The sequence below is a fragment of the Garra rufa genome, chromosome 7 (assembly GCF_049309525.1).
Source record: "Garra rufa chromosome 7, GarRuf1.0, whole genome shotgun sequence".
NCBI classification, from domain to species: Eukaryota; Metazoa; Chordata; class Actinopteri; order Cypriniformes; family Cyprinidae; genus Garra; species Garra rufa.
The window spans coordinates 26,505,970-26,527,512 of record NC_133367.1 but is presented as its reverse complement, the minus strand read 5'-3'; the positions used below and the strand labels follow the sequence as shown (position 1 = coordinate 26,527,512).

At 35.0% G+C, this 21,543-nt stretch overlaps 1 protein-coding gene across 1 annotated transcript; it reads right to left on the bottom strand.

Annotated features, from left to right (window-relative positions):
• Positions 1–1,998: 1,998 nt before the first annotated feature.
• Positions 1,999–19,772, bottom strand: LOC141338066 (tudor domain-containing protein 5-like). Its single transcript, XM_073843634.1, has 16 exons — positions 19,544–19,772; positions 16,092–16,523; positions 15,847–15,998; positions 15,679–15,762; positions 15,536–15,592; positions 13,749–13,917; positions 13,467–13,645; positions 13,138–13,352; positions 12,851–13,060; positions 12,159–12,225; positions 10,103–10,300; positions 9,866–10,009; positions 6,770–6,883; positions 6,559–6,699; positions 2,254–2,401; positions 1,999–2,174 (listed from the first exon to the last, which is right to left on the bottom strand). The coding sequence occupies exons 1-16, from the start codon at positions 19,770–19,772 to the stop codon at positions 1,999–2,001; spliced, it is 2,715 nt and encodes a 904-aa protein (XP_073699735.1).
• Between the last annotated feature and the right edge of the window lie 1,771 nt (positions 19,773–21,543).

Below are 21,543 nucleotides of genomic sequence, written 5' to 3'. Positions count from 1 at the left end.
TAATTTTGAGAAAAAAGTTCAAAATTATGACTTCTCAATTTCAATAAAAAGGTAAAATTGTCAATTAAAAAAACCCCGTCAATTACAGCTTAAGTCATAATTATGACAAAATCGATATTATGACATGCTAAGTGACAATTTTGACAAGTCGAAATTTGAAGATTAAAAAGTTGACAAACTATGACAGCTATAATTATGAGAAGTCAATTTTGGAATAAACAAAAATCTTAATTTTATTACATGTTGAAATAAAAAAATTTTTTTAAATTGAGTCAAAATTATGAGATAAAGTCATTTAGGATAAAATTCTGACAATTGACAAGTCAAAATTGAGAGATAGAAAGGTTGAAATTATGCCAGTTATAATTGAGATAAAACGTCAATTATGGGTATTAAAATGTTAAAGTTGAAATTGAGATAGCAAGTCAAAATTTTGAGATAAAACATTTAAATTATGACAGCCATTACGAGATAAAAGTTAATGACGGCATAAGTTATTATGACACGGCAAGTTATGATTATGACGAGTCCGAGATAAAGTCAAGTTCAATTGACAAGTCGAAATTTAGAGATAAAAAGTTGAAATTACAACAGTTGTAATTATGAGATAAGTTATAGGATAAAAACTAAATTGATGAAATATGGCCTAGTCAATTATGACAAGTTGAAATTAAGATACTAAATCAAAGATAAAAAGTTTAAATTAGTCATGAGATGAAAAGTCTATTGTAAGTCATAAAAGACAAAGAACAAATAAAATCCTCATATTTATGACAAATCAGACTTGTCAATTGTAAGCATGATTTTTGAATTGTGTGACAGAAATGGATATGCAAAGCCATAATTACGACATAAAAAGTCAAAATTTACCTAAGCATGATTTCTCTTGTGTGGCAGAAATGGGCTTCCATACTCAGAAAAATGTGTTTCTTCAATTAAACTTCATTAGCTTAGCGTCCAATGCTAATTTGGTTTCTGCAACATTCAGCTTTCGTTTCTCCCTCCCTAAATGAGGTAATATTTTTGCCTTCCCCGGCTGGTCTTGTTAAGACACCAGGCATCTTCAGGGCCTCGAAGAAAGCTCATTAAGATGCCATTAACAGTAATTGGACCAAACAAGGAAGATTCAGAACCGGCGGAGCTCTCTAAACCTGTACCCCTTTCCTTGGCTCCACTGTTTGTTTGGCATGTTATGAATGCACTTGGATACACAATGTCCTGTTTGAGTAATTTAATATTTCAACATGCTCAGTGGAGCAAAGACCCACCCACGGTGAATTCTGGGTCGAAATAAATACTCAAAAAAGCGGAAAACCAGTGGGTGGAATTGATCAAATGTACAAAAAAGAAAACAACCGATTGAATTTTGTACGCTGTTGCACGTTTTTATAAACAATCCAATGAAACTAGAAAACACTGGCCACAGAAGATGATCGGTAGCATGTCCACATGTGTATAAGATCATATCAAGTGCGTAACGAAAAATAAACTTTGACATTGTCTTGCCTTCGCAAGAGTGGCAAATGTTTTGTGAAAAATGACAGAAAAGCGATTATAGTATTCAGAAATAGTTTTGTCATACCTAAAAAAGATATCAGATGCAAAACAGACACAATTTTCAGTATATCCTCCTTTTTTATCCCATTTTTTTCTTTATAAAACTCTTTAGTTCTTATTAAAAGAAAAAATCTGAATCGAACACTCGAACAAGCAGCTTAATAACAAATAAAACAAACAAATTGGCAGTTTGGTCCATAGTGAAAACATAAAAACAAAACTTTAGCACTGTACTTGCAAATACATACAAATAAAGAACAATCTGCGACTGGAGAGATATTGCGCTAAAAGTATAAGAAATGTATCTGCTTTGACGTGTCCTCTGCTGCTTTTCTTATATATCATTTGATATATTTTCCTGGGACGTTGCAGCCAAAGAAACAAAGGAACAAAAGTTATTGAACATGACGAGAGTACAAAACACGCACCGCTTTTAGTCCATCAGGCTATGTGACCGGAGCGCCACTGTAGGATGTTGGCCCCGGCGGACAGACGCGCAGCTGGTCTCAGAGCTAATGGAGATGTGAGGTTTGGACCCTGTCCCAGGTGAACTGGACTGCCGAACAACTGCATCATGAAGTGGGAAAGCTGTGGCTGGACTGGAATAACGGGTACACCTGGAAAAACTAGGAAAACTCATGACGTCAAAGCAAACTAGGGTCAGATTTCATATGAAGATATTTCGTATTGTGGTACCTGGATAGCTGGAGTTGATCCTGATGGGGATAGGAGTAGGTGGGCTGGTGCATGTTTTTGGAACAGGTTTTGGTTTAGTTGGAGATGCACACATCTGAGGTTCACTTACTGCTGCTTGGGCAGGTGGAGGAGTAGACACAGTCTCAGGCTATGTGAAAAAAACATGAAAACTGATGTAGATCATTTAATTTGCTTTTAAAAATGTTTAAAGGGATAGTTTCCCCAAAAATGAAAACTCTGTCATTAATTACTCACCATCATGAGTTCCAAACCCAGACCTTCGTTCATCTTTGGAACACAAATGAAGATATTTTAGATGAAATTATAGAGCTTTCTGACCGTACATAGACAGCAATGTAACTGACATGTTCAAGGCTCAGAAAGGTAGTAAGGACATTGATAAAATAGTCCATGTGACATCAGTGGTTCAACCATAATGTTACAAAGCTATGGTAATACTTTTTGTGTGCAAAGAAAACAAAAACAATGACTTTATTCAATGATTTTTGTCTTCTGTGCCAGTCTTCGCTGTGGATTTCATCAAAAATTCCTTAATTTGTGTTCCGAAGATGAACGAAGGTCGTACGGGTGCAACATCCAAAAGACTATTTTTACTTTCCAAAATATTTGTAATGATTTTACATATTGATTAATATTAGATATTAAGTTAGGCAAGTATGTTAACATAAAAATGACACTTTAGCTACTCTGTATAAAAAAATTAAAAAAAAATTCTCACAGAAAGTTATAGCCTAGAAGCATAGCGGGTAAAGTTATTTTCAATATATGATTTAGGTAAGCAACATAGCACAACGTTTCCATAAATATAAATAAGATTGCAATGTGACACTGATTTTATACAACAGTAGTTCAATAAACAAAAAGTTAAAATTAAGTGACTTACATTTTAGACACCGGTTTTGCTCAGTTTCGCTGACGAAAAGTTCTTATCAAAACCACAGCAGAACTTTTGTGTGTGTCTGAGAGCATCACAAATCAATGTTCTGTTACTGAATGAATCCACGTTTTTGAATTAATCAATTGAGTCAATGCTTTAGTAACCCATTCATAAAAACAGTTACCTTGTTTCTGAATGAAACAGTCATTTGAACGAATCTGTTGAATGAAGGACTAAATGACTCATTCATTCAAACGTCCATTTTTGGTTTCATATTTAAAAGTATTGTCCACTTTTCCCCAACATTTCCTATATGTATGTTCCAAAAATATTTAAAAAACTAAAATTATTTTGTGGTGTAAATGCAATTATGGCACCTCAACTTCATAAAACTGTCTGTGTAAATACATCTAATGCCACTTACCCCCTGTTCACACGGGGCGCAAGCGTCAACGCTTCCCATTGACTTTGAATGGGTGACGTCAAGCTTTGCCGAAAGGAATTGTGGATCCGTCGGCGGCGCTTCACTCGCATTGCTCGCGGCAGAAGTTGAGAAATTTTCAACTTCTGCCGCGAGCAACGCCAGTGAAGCATCGCGTCAGCCAATCAGATCGCTCTATGCAAATACAGTGGCCAGGCGGCAGCCAATCACGTTCATCCTGTTCAAGCGCAGCATTTCATTGGCTGACGCTGCTATGACCATAAACGTCAGCCACGCCTTCCGTTAAGTGTTGACGCTTGCGCCCCGTGTGAACACACCGTTAAGATGTATGATATTCTGTTTCTTCTGCAGTGGAAAGAAACAATGTTTGAAACAATACAAGAATTTGATGTGAAAGATGACACATTTAATAAGGTTTTGTTAGATACAGCAACTCCTTTTCAGTTAATTGTTATTTCTACCTTTTCCAGTCACAGAGCACTTTATTTTGAGAGTTGTTTAAGTGAGAGAACATCTGTAACTTAGTCCAGATTGGGGGAATTGTAATGTTTAATAGTTTTTTATTATGTAAATAATTTTATCTGTTGCATGAAAAAAAAAAAAAAATTTGTTTCTATATAGAAACCAGAATTGGCAAAAAAGCGGTAAATCTGAATCGACTAAGAAAACTGCAATCGGTGAATCTCTGTGGAAAAAAAGTAATACTATTACATAGGGGTCGGCAATATGACCCAAATCTTATGTCATAATATGAGTAATTTTATCTTACGATAAAGATCAGGGTTTCTGCAGATATGAACAAGTGAAATTTAAGACTTTTTAAGACCTTTTTAATACCACCTTATATGAAATTTAAGACCTAAACCTGTAATGGAAATAGATATTATATTACATGCATATGTGATATTTAATGTGTTTAATGTAAAAAGTAAACAAAATTTCATGGCTGTCATAAATTAAATTTATTACTACGATATACAGTGAACTTTCCATATCAGCAGATACTATTCCACACAAAATATCCCCATAAAAGTACCACTAGAAATATCTGATTTAAAAAAAAAAAATCTGAAGCGATTTTTTTTTTTTACTTTTGAAATGTATGCGTACCTTTGAAATTTATTTTATGAATTTATCAATAAATTCTAAATGGCTGTTAGCAGTGAGATTACATAATTTACACTGCAAAATTAAAAGTGAGATTAATGTTTTAAATACATTTATTGATTTATAAATATATATATTATAAATGTTATATAAATACTGCGATTCTGTCTGAAGACGCAGAAACTTCCACAGAGGGAGAAAAAAAATCTACAGTTGTTAGCAACTGGCCTTAGCCAAGCCCTATATTCAGTTTTTCCAAGCCCAGTTTCGCTAAACTTGCACTTCCTCATAGCTAAAAAGTTAAATCCATTTGACTTCTGCGGTACAATCCGAGAGAGACTCGCGCCAATAACAGAAAGCTGATTGGCTATTGCATGCTGGTCTCATTTGTAGTTTAAATTCAGCAAATTATATTTGGAATAGTGAAATAAAGAACTACAACACCACGGAAACAACAGAAAGAGAATTTAAATGAGCATTAGAGGTAGCGTTACATGGACATCGGAAAAATAAGACCTGTGTAAAATTATTTAAGACCTAGAACAGCGAATTTAAGACTTTTTAAGGCCTAAAATTTTGATTTTTAAATTTTAGACTTTTTAAGACTTTTTAAGACCCCGCGGAAACCCTGAAAGATATAAATCTCAATATCTTTGTTTTTGCTTTAAATAAGGTCAACATTTTTGATACCATCGAAATTTCATAATTCTTGTCACCAGTGTCAATATAAACCAAACTGGCCAGAAAAAAAAAAAAAAAAAAACACAAAACAAACAAACTTAAGCTCAATGAAGACAAGTAAACAGTCAGCGATTAAATAAGAATAAGAAAATATAAGTAATAGGACAAAAAACTACAGTAGAACAAGTAAATAAGAAATGCTACATACAGTACATTGTATAAAGTAAATCGAATGTATAAAAACACTGAATATTCTTCTTAATTATGTATTTTTCTTATTAAAGTTAAAAAAGTGATTTAGTCAAGAAGAGTGAGAGATTTACTCTCTTTTGTTTTGTCTGATTAACATGAATGACAGACAGCAGGAATATTAGACTGCTGTCACTTTAAGACCTACCCGGATCCAATATAGTGTTACACGTTTTCTTTCTTAGCTGTTTGCTTTTACTTAAGACTTAAATTACTGTGTTTACGACGATACTTGCAAAGACGAGCATTTTGAAACATACAAGCTCAGAAACTTTCGTTCTCTTTCGCTTCTGATTGCGCTTCAACATTTTTAAACCGCAATGCTTAAAACGCATCCAGACTATGTTTTCGTGACCATGTAGCACAACGTCACATGAGTATGCAATGCGATAAAAATTATAGTCCAAAATCTCTATCAGTTGACAAATTTGTACGGTTTAAGTACCTACAATGGGCCACTTCAGCTTTAATAGAAACAGCAACTGCTATGTTAGATTGTGTGATTTTACCCTGCAAATAGCTGTAAATGACTATTGCATGTCTCTTGTAGAAACTTGCCTTTTCCGACGAACCGTTCTGTTGAATGATTAAGCAGATGAACCTCTGCAGAGAGGCTAATTAACATTCTCATCTAATCACCACACAATTAAGATCAACTGCCTCCCAAAGGGCTCGGCGGGAGAACGGGAATGTAATGGGGAACAATGCGTCAGGAGATTAAATCTCCAGACGCACAGCACCTCATGTCATTCTGAGCGATGGCTGTGTGCTTAACGCTCTGAGGAATGAAAGTCTAAGTCTTGGAGCTTCATTCATAAGCACTGGGATCAGATTTTACCTCAGGCTTTACCTCTTTTTACCTGTCAAATATATTTGATAATCTATATCTGTCACGTCATGTCTATTGTGGACGAGACGGTTTCCTTACTTTTGATTCTTCTTCGGTCTTGATGTCTGGTTCGAGCTTCGTCTTATCGGTTTTGTCCTCGGATGTCCATCCCTGATCCCATTCACTGCTGCATAATGAGTCTTTAGCCTGCGGAGCCTCAGACGGATTTACTTTCCCACTCTGAAAGGAAATATGAGGTTTAAAGAAATTAATTCGAAATATTATTGTATAAATGTGTAATATGACTTACTTTAGCTGCAGTGTTGACGTCAGAAACATTTATACACTCGAGGGCAGGAATGTCGAGAGATGAGTCCACGTTTATGGAGGAGACGTTAGTTTCTCCATTTTTAGAGCTGGAAACCTGTAAATTATTGTGGTTAGTTGCCCACAAAATGTATTATAAAGCTACTGTAATATAATGCATTGTTTTAATAAAATAAAAAAATAAAAATTATAAATATAATAGCACAATATGGTTTTGTTGCATACAAAAAAAATACTGGAAATATTTGTGAATTACTAAGTGTAAATATTTAAATGAATATGAATATATATAATATAATTATATAAATATATTAATTTACATAATAATGGTAATTAAAGCCTTATTGCCCTGCATTGAAAAAAAATGCAGAACAGACAGAATGGAAATTTAATAAAAAAATAAATACTATTTTATTTATTTTTAAAGTTGTGGACTGATTTCAACTATTTTAGCATCTTTTTCCCTAAATCAACTGGTTTTAGCTGTAACCTGCTAAACAAACTGGTTTTTGCTGTTTTTTCTAATTCAATTGGTTTTTACTAGATTTTTAGCTGTAATTTACTAAATGAACTGGTTTTAGCAGGTTTTAGATGTAATTTACTAAATGAACAGTTTTTTTTGTTAAATCAACTGGTTTTAGCTGTTTTTAAGCTTTTTTGCTAAATAAGCTGGTTTTAGCTGTTTTTCCTAAATCAACTGGTTTTAACTAGATTTTTAGCTGTAATTTGCTAAATGATTTGGTTTTAGCTGTTTTTTGTTAAATCAACTGGTTTTAACTTTTTTTTACTTTTTCGCAATATAAGCTGGCTTTAGTTCAGCTTTTTTGCTAAATCATCTGATTTTAGCAGTTTTTTCTAAATCAGCTGGTTTTAGCTGATTTTTAGCTGTAATTTGCTAAATGAATGTTTTTTGTTAGTTTAAGCTTTTTTGCTAAATAAGCTGCTTTTTGCTTATTATTTTCAGCGTTTTTTGCTAAATCAACTGGTTTTAGCTGGTTTTTAGCTGTAATTTGCTCAATGAACTGGTTTTAGCTGTGATTTGCTAAATCAACTGGTTTTAACTAGATTTTAGCTGTAATTTACTAAATGAACTGGTTTAAGCAGGGTTTTTTTTTTTTAGCTTTTTAAATAAATAATCTGGTTTTAGCTGATTTTAGCTGTAATTTGCTAAATGAACTGGGTTTTTTGTTAAATAAACTGTTTTTAGCTGTTTTTTTTTTTTTTTTACTTTTTTGCTAAATAAGCTGGTTTTAGCTGATTATTTTCAGTATTTTTTGCCAAATCAGCTGGCTTTAGCGTTTTTTTTTTCTAAATCAACTAGTTTTAGCTATTTTTTAGCTGTAATTTGCTAAATAAACTGGTTTTTAGCTGGGGTTTTCAGTATTTTATAAATCAACTGATTTAGTTGGTTTTAGCTTCTTTTTTGCTAAATGAGCTTGTTTTAGCAGTTTCTTCTAAAAAAACTGGTTTTAGTTTAAGTTTTTTTGTTTGTTTTTGCTAAATTAGCTGGGGGGGGTTTTCTAAATCAACTGGTTTTGGCTGTGTTTTAGCAATTTTTTGTTAAATTGGTTGGTTTTTTCAGTTTCTAAATGGACAAGAAAAATGCATCTGAGTAACTGTTTGAGCAAAACCTGATATATGCCACTTAAAGGGATAGTTCCCCCAAAAACGAAAATTAACCCATGATTTACTCACCCTCAAGTTATCCTAGGTGAATATGACTTTTTTTTTTTCTTTCAGACGAATCCAATATATTAAAAAATATTTAAAAACCCATTATATTTTAAAATGTCCTGGCCTGTCCAAGCTTTATAATGGCAGTGAATGGGCGTTTAGATTTTGTCCAAAAGTCCAAAAAGTGCATCCATTCATCATAAAACGTGCTCCATATGGTTTCGGGGGATTCATTAAGGACTTTTGAAGCAAATTGATGCGGTTGTGTAAGAAAAATACCCATATTTAAAACTTTATAGACCTTTTTCCTGATTAAACGATGAGCGCCGCCATTACGAATTCTAACGTCAGATTGAATGCTTTTCTGTTCCGGTTTCCATAGGAACCCATTCAAATAGCGTCCATCTGTTTTTAATGTAGCTAACGTCCGTTGCTTCGTGTCATCTACACACTCATTAAAGTGAGGCACTGACAAATGACGGTCATTACGACATTGCCAAGTGATGGCGCTATGGAGCCATGTGCTTTTTAAAAACATTTTAATAGGTTTAACATTAGTTTATTAGCTTGGAATATACCCTAATTTGACTAGAAACAATGCAGACCTTTCAGTTAAGAGTCGGACTTACTTCCGTGTTCAGGAAAAACGTCTATAAACAACAATCTCTAGCTTCTGCTAACTGTAGTACACACGATCACGAGAGAGTGGCATTCCAGCAGATGACGTAAGCGAATGCGGTGACAAACGTGGAAGCGCAGAGAAGAGAGCAAAACAAAACATCAGTCAGGAATTAGAAGTACAAAATGGAATTTGTAAAGAGAAATTTGGAGGACTTCAATATAAGGTTTTCCTTTGCTGTAAACAAAACTTGGCTCTCATAAGACTAGCATATTCTCACCGGAGCTTATGCTATGCCTACGTCATCCGCTGGAACATCACTCTCTCATGTATGTGCGTAAAACAGTTAGTGGAAGCTAGAGATTATGGTTTATAAAGATTTAAATATGTATGTGTTTCTTACACAAATGTATCAATTCGCCTCAGAAGTCCTTTATTAACCCCTGAAACAGTGTGGAGCACTTTTTATGATGGATGGATGCACCTTATTGGACTTCAAAATCCCAACACCCATTCACTGTCATTATAAAGCTTGGAAGAGCCAGGACATTTTTTAATATAACTCCGATTGTATTCGTCTTAAAGAAGAAAGTCATATACATCTAGGATGGCTTGAGCGTGAGGGGTCAAGGGGTATTTTATATTTTTGGGTGAACTATCTCTTTAAAACCCTGAGCTCCCAAACACCCACAAGATCCAGTGAAATTTCACATAGCTAACTGAGTTTCACTGCTTTACGACCCATCAGTGCTGTAGTATGATGCTGGATTTGTATGTTAAAGATACCGTTTGTGAGGAGCTCAGAGAGCCATTTCCCTGAAAGCAGATCTGGGTTTCGGGAAAAGAGGTGGATGATGAGAGAGACTCCTTTACTTCCTCGAGCTGGTCATCTCCGAAATAAGACGTCACTGGGTTGAACTGCCCTGACACCTACAATGCCAAACGAAAAGAAACCAGCAACTACTGATAAGATTCTTATTAGGTTTTATGAAAGTGGGTTTAAATGAAGATTCGTGCTCAGACCAATCCATAAGCCATAATGGAGGGAAGGGCGTGGCCCTCTTTCTGTAGGGCGAGGTGAATGTAAACATCTTCCTCTGTGTTTGTGTCGCACAGGAAGAGCAACAGGAAGTCCTCCTGGTAGCTGTGGATGGCGGCCACCAGAGTGCGCTCACAGCACATCTTCTGGAAAGAGTTGATCGCACTCTGAGTCCAATTGCTCTGAGAAAACAGAAGGAAAATGTAAAGAGAAAATAACTATAAATGTGACAAATAGAGCAATAAACAGCTTTTAATGAATCGTTCAAAAAGACTCACATATTAAGGGGTTACTAGTTTGAATCAGCCAAATGAATTACTCAATCACTTAACTCAGAAGTTAGTAAATCAATATCTGACTCACTCACTGAACAGGGAGTCATCAGTGCTTTAGCAAGCCTTATTGCTTGCATTTAAAAAAGCTAGGCAGAACAGACAGAATAGATATTTTATAGATAGATACTGTTTTATTTATTTAATAAATCCTTCCTTTTTTGTAGATTTGTTTACTACATCAGCTGGGTTTAGCTGTTTCTTTTTTGTAGTTTTTTTCTGATTTTAACATTTTTTTTAGCAGTTTTTTTTTATTACATCAACTGGTTTTTGCTGGCCTTTTTTCTCAAAAAACACTATCGTAATATAAATGATAACAGATCAAAATTGTCAAGAAATTTTTTTTTTTTCTTTTATATTGCCTACTCTTATTAGAAGAATTTAAAGGGGTCATCGGATGCCCATTTCCCACAAGTTGATATGATTCTTTGGCGTTTTAATGAAAAGACTATAACATACTTTGGTTATATATGAAAACAGATTTTTAAATGGTAGTGTAAAACAACACCCTTTTTACCTTGTCAAAATCAGCTCTGTTCACAGCAACCAATTTTGTTGCATGGCTCTTTAAATGCTAATGAGCTCTGCTTACCCCGCCCCCATCTCTTCTTGGGGTGACAAGCCGTCATGTTTACTTTAGCTGCATTTAACCGTGAAACTTGCCAACTAGCACATTATTAGGACTTTGCAAAGATTCATAAAAAAACCCTTATACTCACTTCTTCTGTAGGTGAATCTGAATTACGAATGATTCACGTGAACATAGACACATTTAGGTAGATTGTGGGGCACATTCCCTTCAAAAACGAAAGTAACGCTAATTGTCTGTGTCTTCAGCGGCTCAGATGTTGGGAGTAAACGACGACTGCTATAATCATTATCACATCCAACAATAAAACACCTCAATCGCTTAGGAGCCATTCTTGTCTACGTCCCTGCTCCGGACTCTACACAATGGCAGTCGGACTGTTTACAACTCACTCAGGGTAAGCTGGCTGTGTCAATCAACTATCGCGGGAGCGGTCTTGGTCGGTGTGACATCACACAATCAAGAAGCTGAGAATGGCTTCATTTGAAAAAAGGGAAATTATTTATAGGGATTACAAAATACCACTGGTTTGATTTGTATCATTATAGGGTGTTTGTGTACACACACTGCCAACACACATTTATGTTCAAACAACACAAAAAAAGTGAGTTTTGCATCTGGTGACCTCTTTAAGTAATAGTTCACCTACACTGAAAATAGTCACAATTTACTCAAACTGTGTTTTAACTAACGGGCAGCCGTGTCCTAATGGTTAGAGAGTCGGACTTGTAACCCAAAGGTTGCAGGTTCGAGTTTCAGGTCCGGCAGGGATTGTAGATGGGGGGAGTGAGTGTACAGCGCTCTCTCCCCCCTCGATACCACTGAGGTGAGTCCCTTGAGCAAGGCACCAAACCCCCTCCTGCTCCGGGTGTGTGTTCACGGTGTGTGTGTTTACTACTGTGTGTGTGCACTTGGATGAGTTAAATGCAGAGCACAAATTCGAGTATGGGTCACCATACTTGGCCACACATCACGTCCTTTCCTTCCTTTCGTTTTATCGCAATCAACATCATTTTGAATTATTATGTTTTAAGTTTTTCCATCTAATATTTAGATTTTTTTTTTAAATGAACAAAAATGTTTTCAATAGCTTTAGTTTGCATTAACAACACTGCTTACCGTGATGGGCCGAACTCCAGCTAACATTGCCGGGACAGCCTGAGCCGGAAGATCAGCGTAACATGCTCTGGAAAAATTTTGATAGTATACAAGGCAGCAGAGACACAAACAAACATGCCCTGAACAAATGCAACATCTTTAAAGGGGCTATATGTAACTTTTTCCCAAAAATAAATGTAACAATAGCCTTTTTATTTGACCATTTATGACTCAAACATCTCCTGATGAGCATACTGACACCTTGTCAGCTCACAGTGGGTGCACCTATAAGCCTGTATCCTATTTTTCCTATTTTCTGTCGGGTCGGATTTTTCGCGCGCTGTCTGCGGATGTGACGTTAAGCGCGTTCATGTTAAACGTTTTAGATCGCTCTTGCCATCACCGCTAGTCCGCAATTAGCCTACAATATATGTATTTGACTGTTCTTACCTTTGTAAACATAATGTTGACTTCTTAGCAGCGGAGCGTGCGATGCAAAGCGAGCAGAAAGGAAGAGCAGTTCCGTTTTTTGGCCACAGGTGCCAGTCGCGAGTTCAAATTTCAGAAAGTTACATATAGCCCCTTTAATTCACAGTATAATACTAATAATTGCAAAACCATTCGAAACCTCAACCAAGATTTTACAAAACATTAAAATTAATCTTAATGTTTCAGTTTAATAGATGCTTTCATTGTTTAAATTATGGACTTACTTGAGAAACCGGAGGCTGTTTCGTTCCACTTTTGTGATGTCTCCGAAGTCAACATAGTACACTTTCACTTCAGTATCACTGAACAGCTCATGGATCACCACCCGGTAGAACCACATGTCTCTGGGGGCCACACAGCACACCTGACCTGGCCGCACATACGCATCAGGCAGTCTGTATCTCTCCGTCACATCTGGGTAGGAGTAACAGCTCCTGGAAACAGGAATAAGCCATGTTTAGAATGATATATTACTCAAACCCAACCCAAATAATGATGAGAAAAGAGATACCTCATTTCAATCATCATGTTCTCCAGGGCTCTGGCCTCTTTGTTTTGGCAGAAGCGGATGTAGAAGTGACTGGGAGACTCCGTCTGCTCCACCAGGACGGGCACCAGCTCTCTCTCCCTCCTGCGGACTGGAGGCTTCAGCTTCTGGCAACGCACCGCGTCTGGAGGAACCACTGAGACTTGACTCACCACCAACTCTGGAAAAAGATCTACCATCTATAACAAAAAAAAATATCAAAAGTTGTGTATGAATGTCACATTATATTCTTAAGTTTACTTTAGATTGATATGGCAGGGAATGATAATGGATTATCAGTAATGAATCCTAACCTGATGGATGGTTTTATTGGTGACTCTGAGCTCAGTGTCGGACTCTTGGGAGTCGGTGTATTGCTCCACCTCTAAGCGCTCCCAGGCAGACTCTGCACAGCTGAAGTAATAGGCCTTGCTGGAGGGACTCTGAGATTCGTTTGGCAGACTGGAAGTGGTGCCGTGACCCGAGGATAATTCTTGTAAAAGAAATACATCACAATCAAAATCTCATTAAAGATGATCAATAAGCTAGGAGCACTCATTTGTCTGTTCAAATCAATATGACATAGAGCTAAGTACCAGGTTCAGTGGGTTGTACGTCATTTGGTTTGAACTCCACAACCATCCACTGGTTTTCACTCTCGTCAGCACCTTTTTGGATGGATAATGTGTCACTTAAAGCCCCAACCATTTCCGTCACGCTCAGAAACCCACACTGGCTCACCGGTAACTCCTCACCATACATTCGCTAACAGCAAAAAAACACTGTAGATTAGGACAGCTCACTGGCGCCAACTTGAAACATTTTCATAGATTGATACACTATTCCGAGCATCAAATTGAGGTTTACTTTGTGTTACCTCTGGGTGACTACATATTACACTTTACAGTTTCATCCAAATATCTATGGAACCTTGTTTCTGCCACAAGATTAAAAAAAAAAAAAAAAAAAAGTAATTGCCCATCTCACAAGAGAGTGAGTTGTGAGTTAAATCTCACAATTCTGACTTTTTTCTTACAATTCCGAGTTAACATCTCACAATTCTCACTTTTTTCTTCTCACAATTCTGAATTAATATCTCACAATTCCAGGTTTACGTCTCACAATTCTGAATGTTTTCCCACAATTTGAGTTAATATCTCAAAATTCCAAGTTTACGTCTCACAATTCTTACTTATGTCTCACAATTGAGTTACTGTCTCACAATTCCGACTTTTTTTCCTCACAGCTCTACATTAATCTCACAATTCTGACTTTTTTTTTTCTTTTTTTACAATTCTAGGTTTGTCTCAGAATTCCAGGTTTATGTCTTACAATTCAGAGTTAATATCTCAGAATTCCAATTTATGTCTCACAATTCAGATTTTTTTCCCTCACAATTCTGAGTTAATATCTCACAATCCAACTTTTATCTCACAGTTCTGAGATAATATCTCACAATTCTGACATTTTTTCTCACAATTCTGAGATCTCACAATTCCGACTTTTCCTCACAATTCTAGGTTTATGTCTCACAATTCTGACTTTTTTTCTCACAATTCTGAGATAATCTCACAATTCCGACTTTTCCTCACAATTCTAGGTTTATGTCTCACAATTCTGACTTTTTTTCTCACAATTCTGAGTTAATATCTCAGAATTCCAAGTTCATGTCTCACAACTTTGAAAAAATTGTAAGAATTGAGAAAATTGTAAGATTTAAACTAAAAAAGTCAGAATTGTGGGACAATTAGGTTATTTTATATTCTAGAGCAGGAACAAAAAAACTGAATTGCAAGACTTAAACTCAGAATTCTAATAAAAGAGAGTTGTGATATAAACAAAATTTGAAGATATAATCTCACATTTCTGGGGGAAAAAAACAAATGTAAACTCACTTTTGCAGAATGTCAACTCACAATTGTGAGAAAAAAAAATTGTGACTTTTCTCAAATTGTAAGAAAAGTCACAATGACCTTCTCTCTTTTTTCATTCAACGGCAGGAAAAAAAATTCTGAGAATAAAAGAGTCAGAACTATGAGTTATAAACTTAACTTACAATAAAGTCAGAATTTAAACTCAGAATTGTGAGATATAATTCTGAAAAAAATAAAGGCTCAAAAGAGAAAAGTTGCAGTTTAGTCAGAGAAATCAGAATTTAGGTTTTGAATTGTGAAGAAAAATGTCAGAATTCTAAGATATAACCTCAGAACAGTAAGAAAAAAAAGTCAGTATTGTTAGATTACAAAGAAAAATGTATCTTCTTTTTTCATTCCGTGGTGACAACAGGCTTCCATCAAAAAACGAATAAATAAAAAACAAGCAAAAACGTACAAAATACATTTTCATATTCAGATTTGGTCTTCACAGGCTTTGTCAAAAATACCTTGTATTCTATGGGAAGATTGTGAATAGAGATCCCACTGCCATTTTCAGCTACAACCTGAAAAAAAAAAGATCCATATCTCAAAAATAAGCCAAGGTGAGAAGACGAGACAAGAAAGGAGTTTTAAAGCTGTTATATCTGACCTTCCGTAGCTTATCTTTCAGCTCGCGGCTGACGGTGCCAGCGGTGCCCTTCTCGAGAATCTGCTGTCTGAGCTCCTCCTCAAGCTGTAAGAAGTTTTAACACAACAGTTTTGATTTATATATAGCGCAACACAAAATATTGGCCTGATTTCATACAAATATCCACACCTTAAAAATAGTTTCTTCAAAAGAGGGCTCTGCCTTCACAAGCTCTGGTTTAGGAACGGCAGGAGGGGAGTGCAAATCTTGCTGGTTCCTCTCTGGCGGCAAAGTCGCTTTAGGACTAACAGGCTTCTGTTTTGCCACCAAAGGAATGGTCACTGCATCATGGAAAAGACATAAATAATACATCTGAACCAAAAAAAAAAGAATGATATCAACCTCTGTATTTCATTTCATTATTATATACATACATGGCTTAGAAAAACTTGTCATCAGATGTCTGATCTGATTTTGTGGCATTATGGCGTTCCTCAGAAGCAGTTGCGACCCTGTGCGACTCTGCTGCATGATTATGAAATCTGCGGCAGCCGCCAGCATCTCAGAAATGGAGTAGAAGCCATATTGCATGATGTTGAGCGGCTTTCCGAACTGCGCCACATACCTGGCCTCCAGCTCTGATAATCTGACTGGCCCGTGAGATAGTAATTGTTTAAGTTGGCTGCGCAGTTGAGCCGGAAGGGTGGGTTTTGTTTGGCCACGGCGAGGGAGGATAACGGGCTGGTTCCGTGGGTAAGGTATGTGGAAGTTCCCTGGTGTTCCCCTCCGAAGACTGGCTTTGGTTTTGGAGTTGCGTTGTTTGGACACCAGCTCTTGGATGCCTCTGGTGCTCTCATCTGCAACAGCTGCACATTAAAAAAAAATGCAATAGTTGTAAAGGCTCTGATATACCTCGAGTGAATTTTTGAACAACATCAGGCCAAAAATTTAGATTAGATCATTTAGATTAGTTTAGTTTGAAACATCTTGCCAAAACAAACTTTTTGAAAAAGTTTGCTCAGGCTTGTAAGAGAATGTATCACAAGATGTCAGTTATGCTTGGAGAAAAACAAATGCGTTAAACCACACATGTATCTGAAGGCCACTTTTTTCCCTTCATATTTGTGTGTTAATCTCACTTTTTAACACAATTCCAGTTTAATATCTCACAATTCTAACCTTTTTTCTCTCAACTCTGCGTTAATATCAGAATTCTGCCCTTGTCACAATGCTGAGTTTATATCTCACAATTCAAATATTTTTTCTCACAATTCTGAATTTATATCTCACAATTCTGCCTTTTTTTCCTCACAAGTGAGTTTATATCTCACGATTCAAAGTTTTTTTTCCTCACAATTCTGAATTTATATCTCACAATTCTGCCTTTTTTTCCTCACAAGTGAGTTTATATCTCACGATTCAAAGTTTTTTTTCTCACAATTATGAATTTATATCTCACAATTCTGATTTATTATCTCACAATTCAATCTCTCTTTTTTCTCACAATTCTGAGTCTATATATCACAATTTTTTCCTCACAATTTTAATTTTCTTCTCACAATTCTGGCTTTATATCTCACAATTCAAATGTTTTTTTTCTCACAATTCTGGGTCAATATCTACAATTCTGACTTTTTTTTCACAATTCTGAGTTTATCTCTTAATTCAAACATGTTTTCTCACAATTCTGACTTTATATCTCCCAATTCAAATGTTTTTTTTTTCTCATAATTTTAAGTTAATATCTCACAATTCTGACTTTCCCCCCTCACAATTCTGAGTTTATATCTCACAATTCAAATGTTTTTTTTCTCACACTTCTGAGTTTATATAATCAAATTCAACTATTTTTTCCTCACAATTTTAATTTTTTTCTCACAATTCTGGCTTTATATCTCACAATTCAAATGTTTTTTCTCACAATTCTGGGTCAATATCTCCAATTCTGACTTTTTTTCCTCGCAATTCTGAGTTTATCTCTCAATTCAAACATGTTTTCTCACAATTCTGACTTTATATCTCCCAATTCAAATGTTTTTTTCTCATAATTTTAAGTTAATAACTCACAATTCTGGGTTAATATCTTACAAATCTGTCTTTTTTCTCACAATTCTGAGTTTATATCTCACAATTCAAAAGTTTATTACAATTCTGGGTTAATCTCTCACAATTCTGAGTTCATCTCTCAATTCAAATGTTTTTTCTCACAATTCTGACTTTATATCTCCCAATTCAAATGTTTTTTTCTGACAATTTTAAGTTGATATCCCAGCATTCTGGGTTAAGATCTCACAATTCTGACTTTTTTCCTCACAATTCATAAGTTTATATCACAATTCAAAAGTTTATATCACAATTCTGGGTTAATATCTCACAATTCTGACTTTTTTCCTCACAATTCAGAAGTTTATATCACAGTTCAAAAGTTTATATCACAATTCTGACTTTTCTTCCTCACAATTCTAAATTTATATCTCACAGTTCTAACCTTTTTTTCTCACAACTCTAAGTTAATTACACAATTCTGAGCTTATCTCTCACAATTCTGGTTTAATATCTCATAATTATGCCTTTTTTCTCACAATTCTGAGTTTATAACTCACAATTCAAACATTTTTTCCTCACAATGTTGACTTTATATCTCACAATTCAAATGTTTTTTTCTCACAATTCTGAGTTAATATCTCACAATTCTCAGTTTTTTGCCACAACTTTGAGTTTACCCCTCAATTCAAAAGTTTTTCCTCACAATTCTGACATTATATCTGACATTTATATCACAATTCTCAGTTATCTCACAATTCTGAATTTATATATCAATTTAATGTTTTTTTTTTCTAACACAATTGTCTTTTTTTCTCTCAATGCTGAGTTTATATCTCAGAGTACTAACCTTTTTCCTCAGAGCTCTAAATTAATCTCACAATTCTGACTTTTGTGTCACAATTCACAAATTCTTTCTTACAATTTTCTCACAAGTCACAAGTCTGAGTTTATATCTTACAATTCTGACTTTTTTTGTCACAAGGCTGAGTTTATATCTTACAATTCTGGGTTAATATCTCACAATTCTGACTTTTTTTGTCACAATTTAGATTTTTTTGTCCTCAAAATTTTGAGTTTATATCTTACAATTCAAACATTTTTTTGCACAATTCTGACTTTTTTTCACAATTCGGACTGAATTAATCCAAACTGCATGATTTTGATTAATTTGAAGCAATCGAAGGAACATTTCACCCAAAAATGAAAATTTGGCCATTAATTACTGGCCCTCATGTTGTTCCAAACCCATAAGACCTTTGTTTATCTTCGGAACATAAATTATATTTTTAATGAAATCTGAGAGCTTTCTGACCCTGCAAAGACAGGCGAACGCATGCGTTGTGGCACTCTCATGAACACGAAATGAAAACATTTTTTTAAATAAAGCTGTTATTTTTGTTTTCTTCGCACACAAGTGTGTGACTGATGTCACATGGACCATTTTATCGAGGTCATTACTACCTTTCTGGGCTTTGAACATGTCAGTTGTGTTACTGTCTTTGCAGAGTCAGAAAGCTCTCATATTTCATCAAAAATATCTTAATTTGTGAACCAAAGATGAACGAAGGTCTGATGATGATGGATTTGGAACGACATGAGGGTGAGTAATTGATGACAGAAATTTCCTTTTTGAGTGAACTATCCCTTTAAAATATTAATGACTCCGAACATCCAAGTGTTTTTCCAATCAAATGCCCACTAGAGGAAAAAAACCCTTCCAATAATACCAACAACAGCCTATGACTAGTAATAGAATGCAGCAATTTCATAATGTATACAGTATAGTCAGTCTTTAAGCCATAAATATGGATTTACCAGCAAACACAAGAGATAATATCACCTTTTAAAACGATGCTCCCGTCGAGGTGGTATTCCAAGTGCACAACATCCGGCATTTCCTTGGCCATATCCAAAACATTTCTGAATCCTAGTAACCTGAAGGGCATGTGGAAGCCCAGCATTGTGTGGTAGTCCTTCTTGAGCTGCTCAGGGGTCAAACCATGCTTAGCAGAAACCAGAAGAGAGCGGACATCCTTCTTCAAACCAGTGAGGAGCTGGTCTTGAGTCATCTTGACAGCTAAAAAAAAGTGGGACAGAGTTTACTTAGTTGAGAGCTGACAAAAACATAACCGTTTAAACGTAAATGTTATTCCATCGTGATGTCAATACCGTAAACATACAAGTGCGAAATAATAAAGCCTCAAACATTGCCACTGTTTTATTGACAACACAAAGTGCGCGTGTCTACACAAGATAACCGGCTTTAAATGCATATATTTGTGTGTATTAATAGTATGAATGTGTTTTATAGACGACTACCTTTACCTTTTGTACAAGATAAACGCGTCCTGTCGTTCCGTTCAGATCACGCTACAGGCCACGTTTTTTAAAAATTGGAATTTTGCATCACAGGTGCGCGAACGCGATGACGTCAATGGAGCGGACGTCAAAAATATCCTCTGAAATTGATTTTTTAAAAACAGGAGTGGATGAAGAAATGCAAGTGAAGTGTATTTCATTAGTGTCTGTGTGGGCAGAAGCAGCAGACTTCCTGAGACACGTGCTTCATCAGCATTCAATTAAGCTGCCTGTGCTGACACTGCACTTTACACATAGCTTCACAATATTTTATGTTGTATACTCTTACTTTTTCACGTTCTATTTTTATAAATAAAATAAAACGAATACATAAAAATGCTTCAAAACTACAACGTCTAAATGTGTAAATAGTTGTAAATAACATTTGATTTCTACATAGCTTTCTACATGCATTGTTAAGTTTATGTAGAGAAAAATATATTGTTTACATTATTTTCTAAACAGCTGAACAAAAACTAAAACAAAAACAATTGGGTCAGATGGATATATCAACAAAAATGGATACATTTGGCCAGAATAAACAGTTAATTAAAAAAAAATCTTGTTTTGTATAGATGTATAGATAGATAGATAAAACAACAGAACGGCAGAATGAACACAATGGATAGATAGATAGATAGATAGATAGATAGATAGATAGATAGATAGATAGATAGATAGATAGATAGATAGATAGATAGATAGATACATAGATACATAGATTCATAGATATTTAAATGATAGATAGATAGAACAACAACAGAATGATAGAATGATAGATAGAACGCTAGAATGACCAAACGATAGATAGATAGATAGATAGATAGATAGATAGATAGATAGATAGATAGATAGATAGATAGATAGATAGATAGATAGAATGACCACACTACAGATAGATAGATAGATAGATAGATAGATAGATAGATAGATAGATAGATAGATAGATAGATAGATAGATAGATAGATAGATAGATAGATAGATGATACATAGATACATAGATAGATACATAGATATTTAAATGATAGATAGATAGAACAACAACAGAATGATAGAATGATAGATAGAACGCTAGAATGACCAAACTATAGATAGATAGATAGACAGATAGATAGATAGAATGACCGCACTATAGATAGATAGATAGATAGATAGATAGATAGATAGATAGATAGATAGATAGATAGATAGATAGATGATAGATAGATAGATAGATAGATAGATAGATAGATAGATAGATAGATAGATAGATAGATAGATAGATATTTAAATGATAGATAGATAGAACAACAACAGAATGATAGAATAATAGATATAACGCTAGAATGACCAAACTATAGATAGATAGATAGATAGATAGATAGATAGATAGATAGATAGATAGATAGATAGATAGATAGATAGATACATAGATAGATACATAGATAGATACATAGATATTTAAATGATAGATAGATAGAACAACAACAGAATGATAGAAT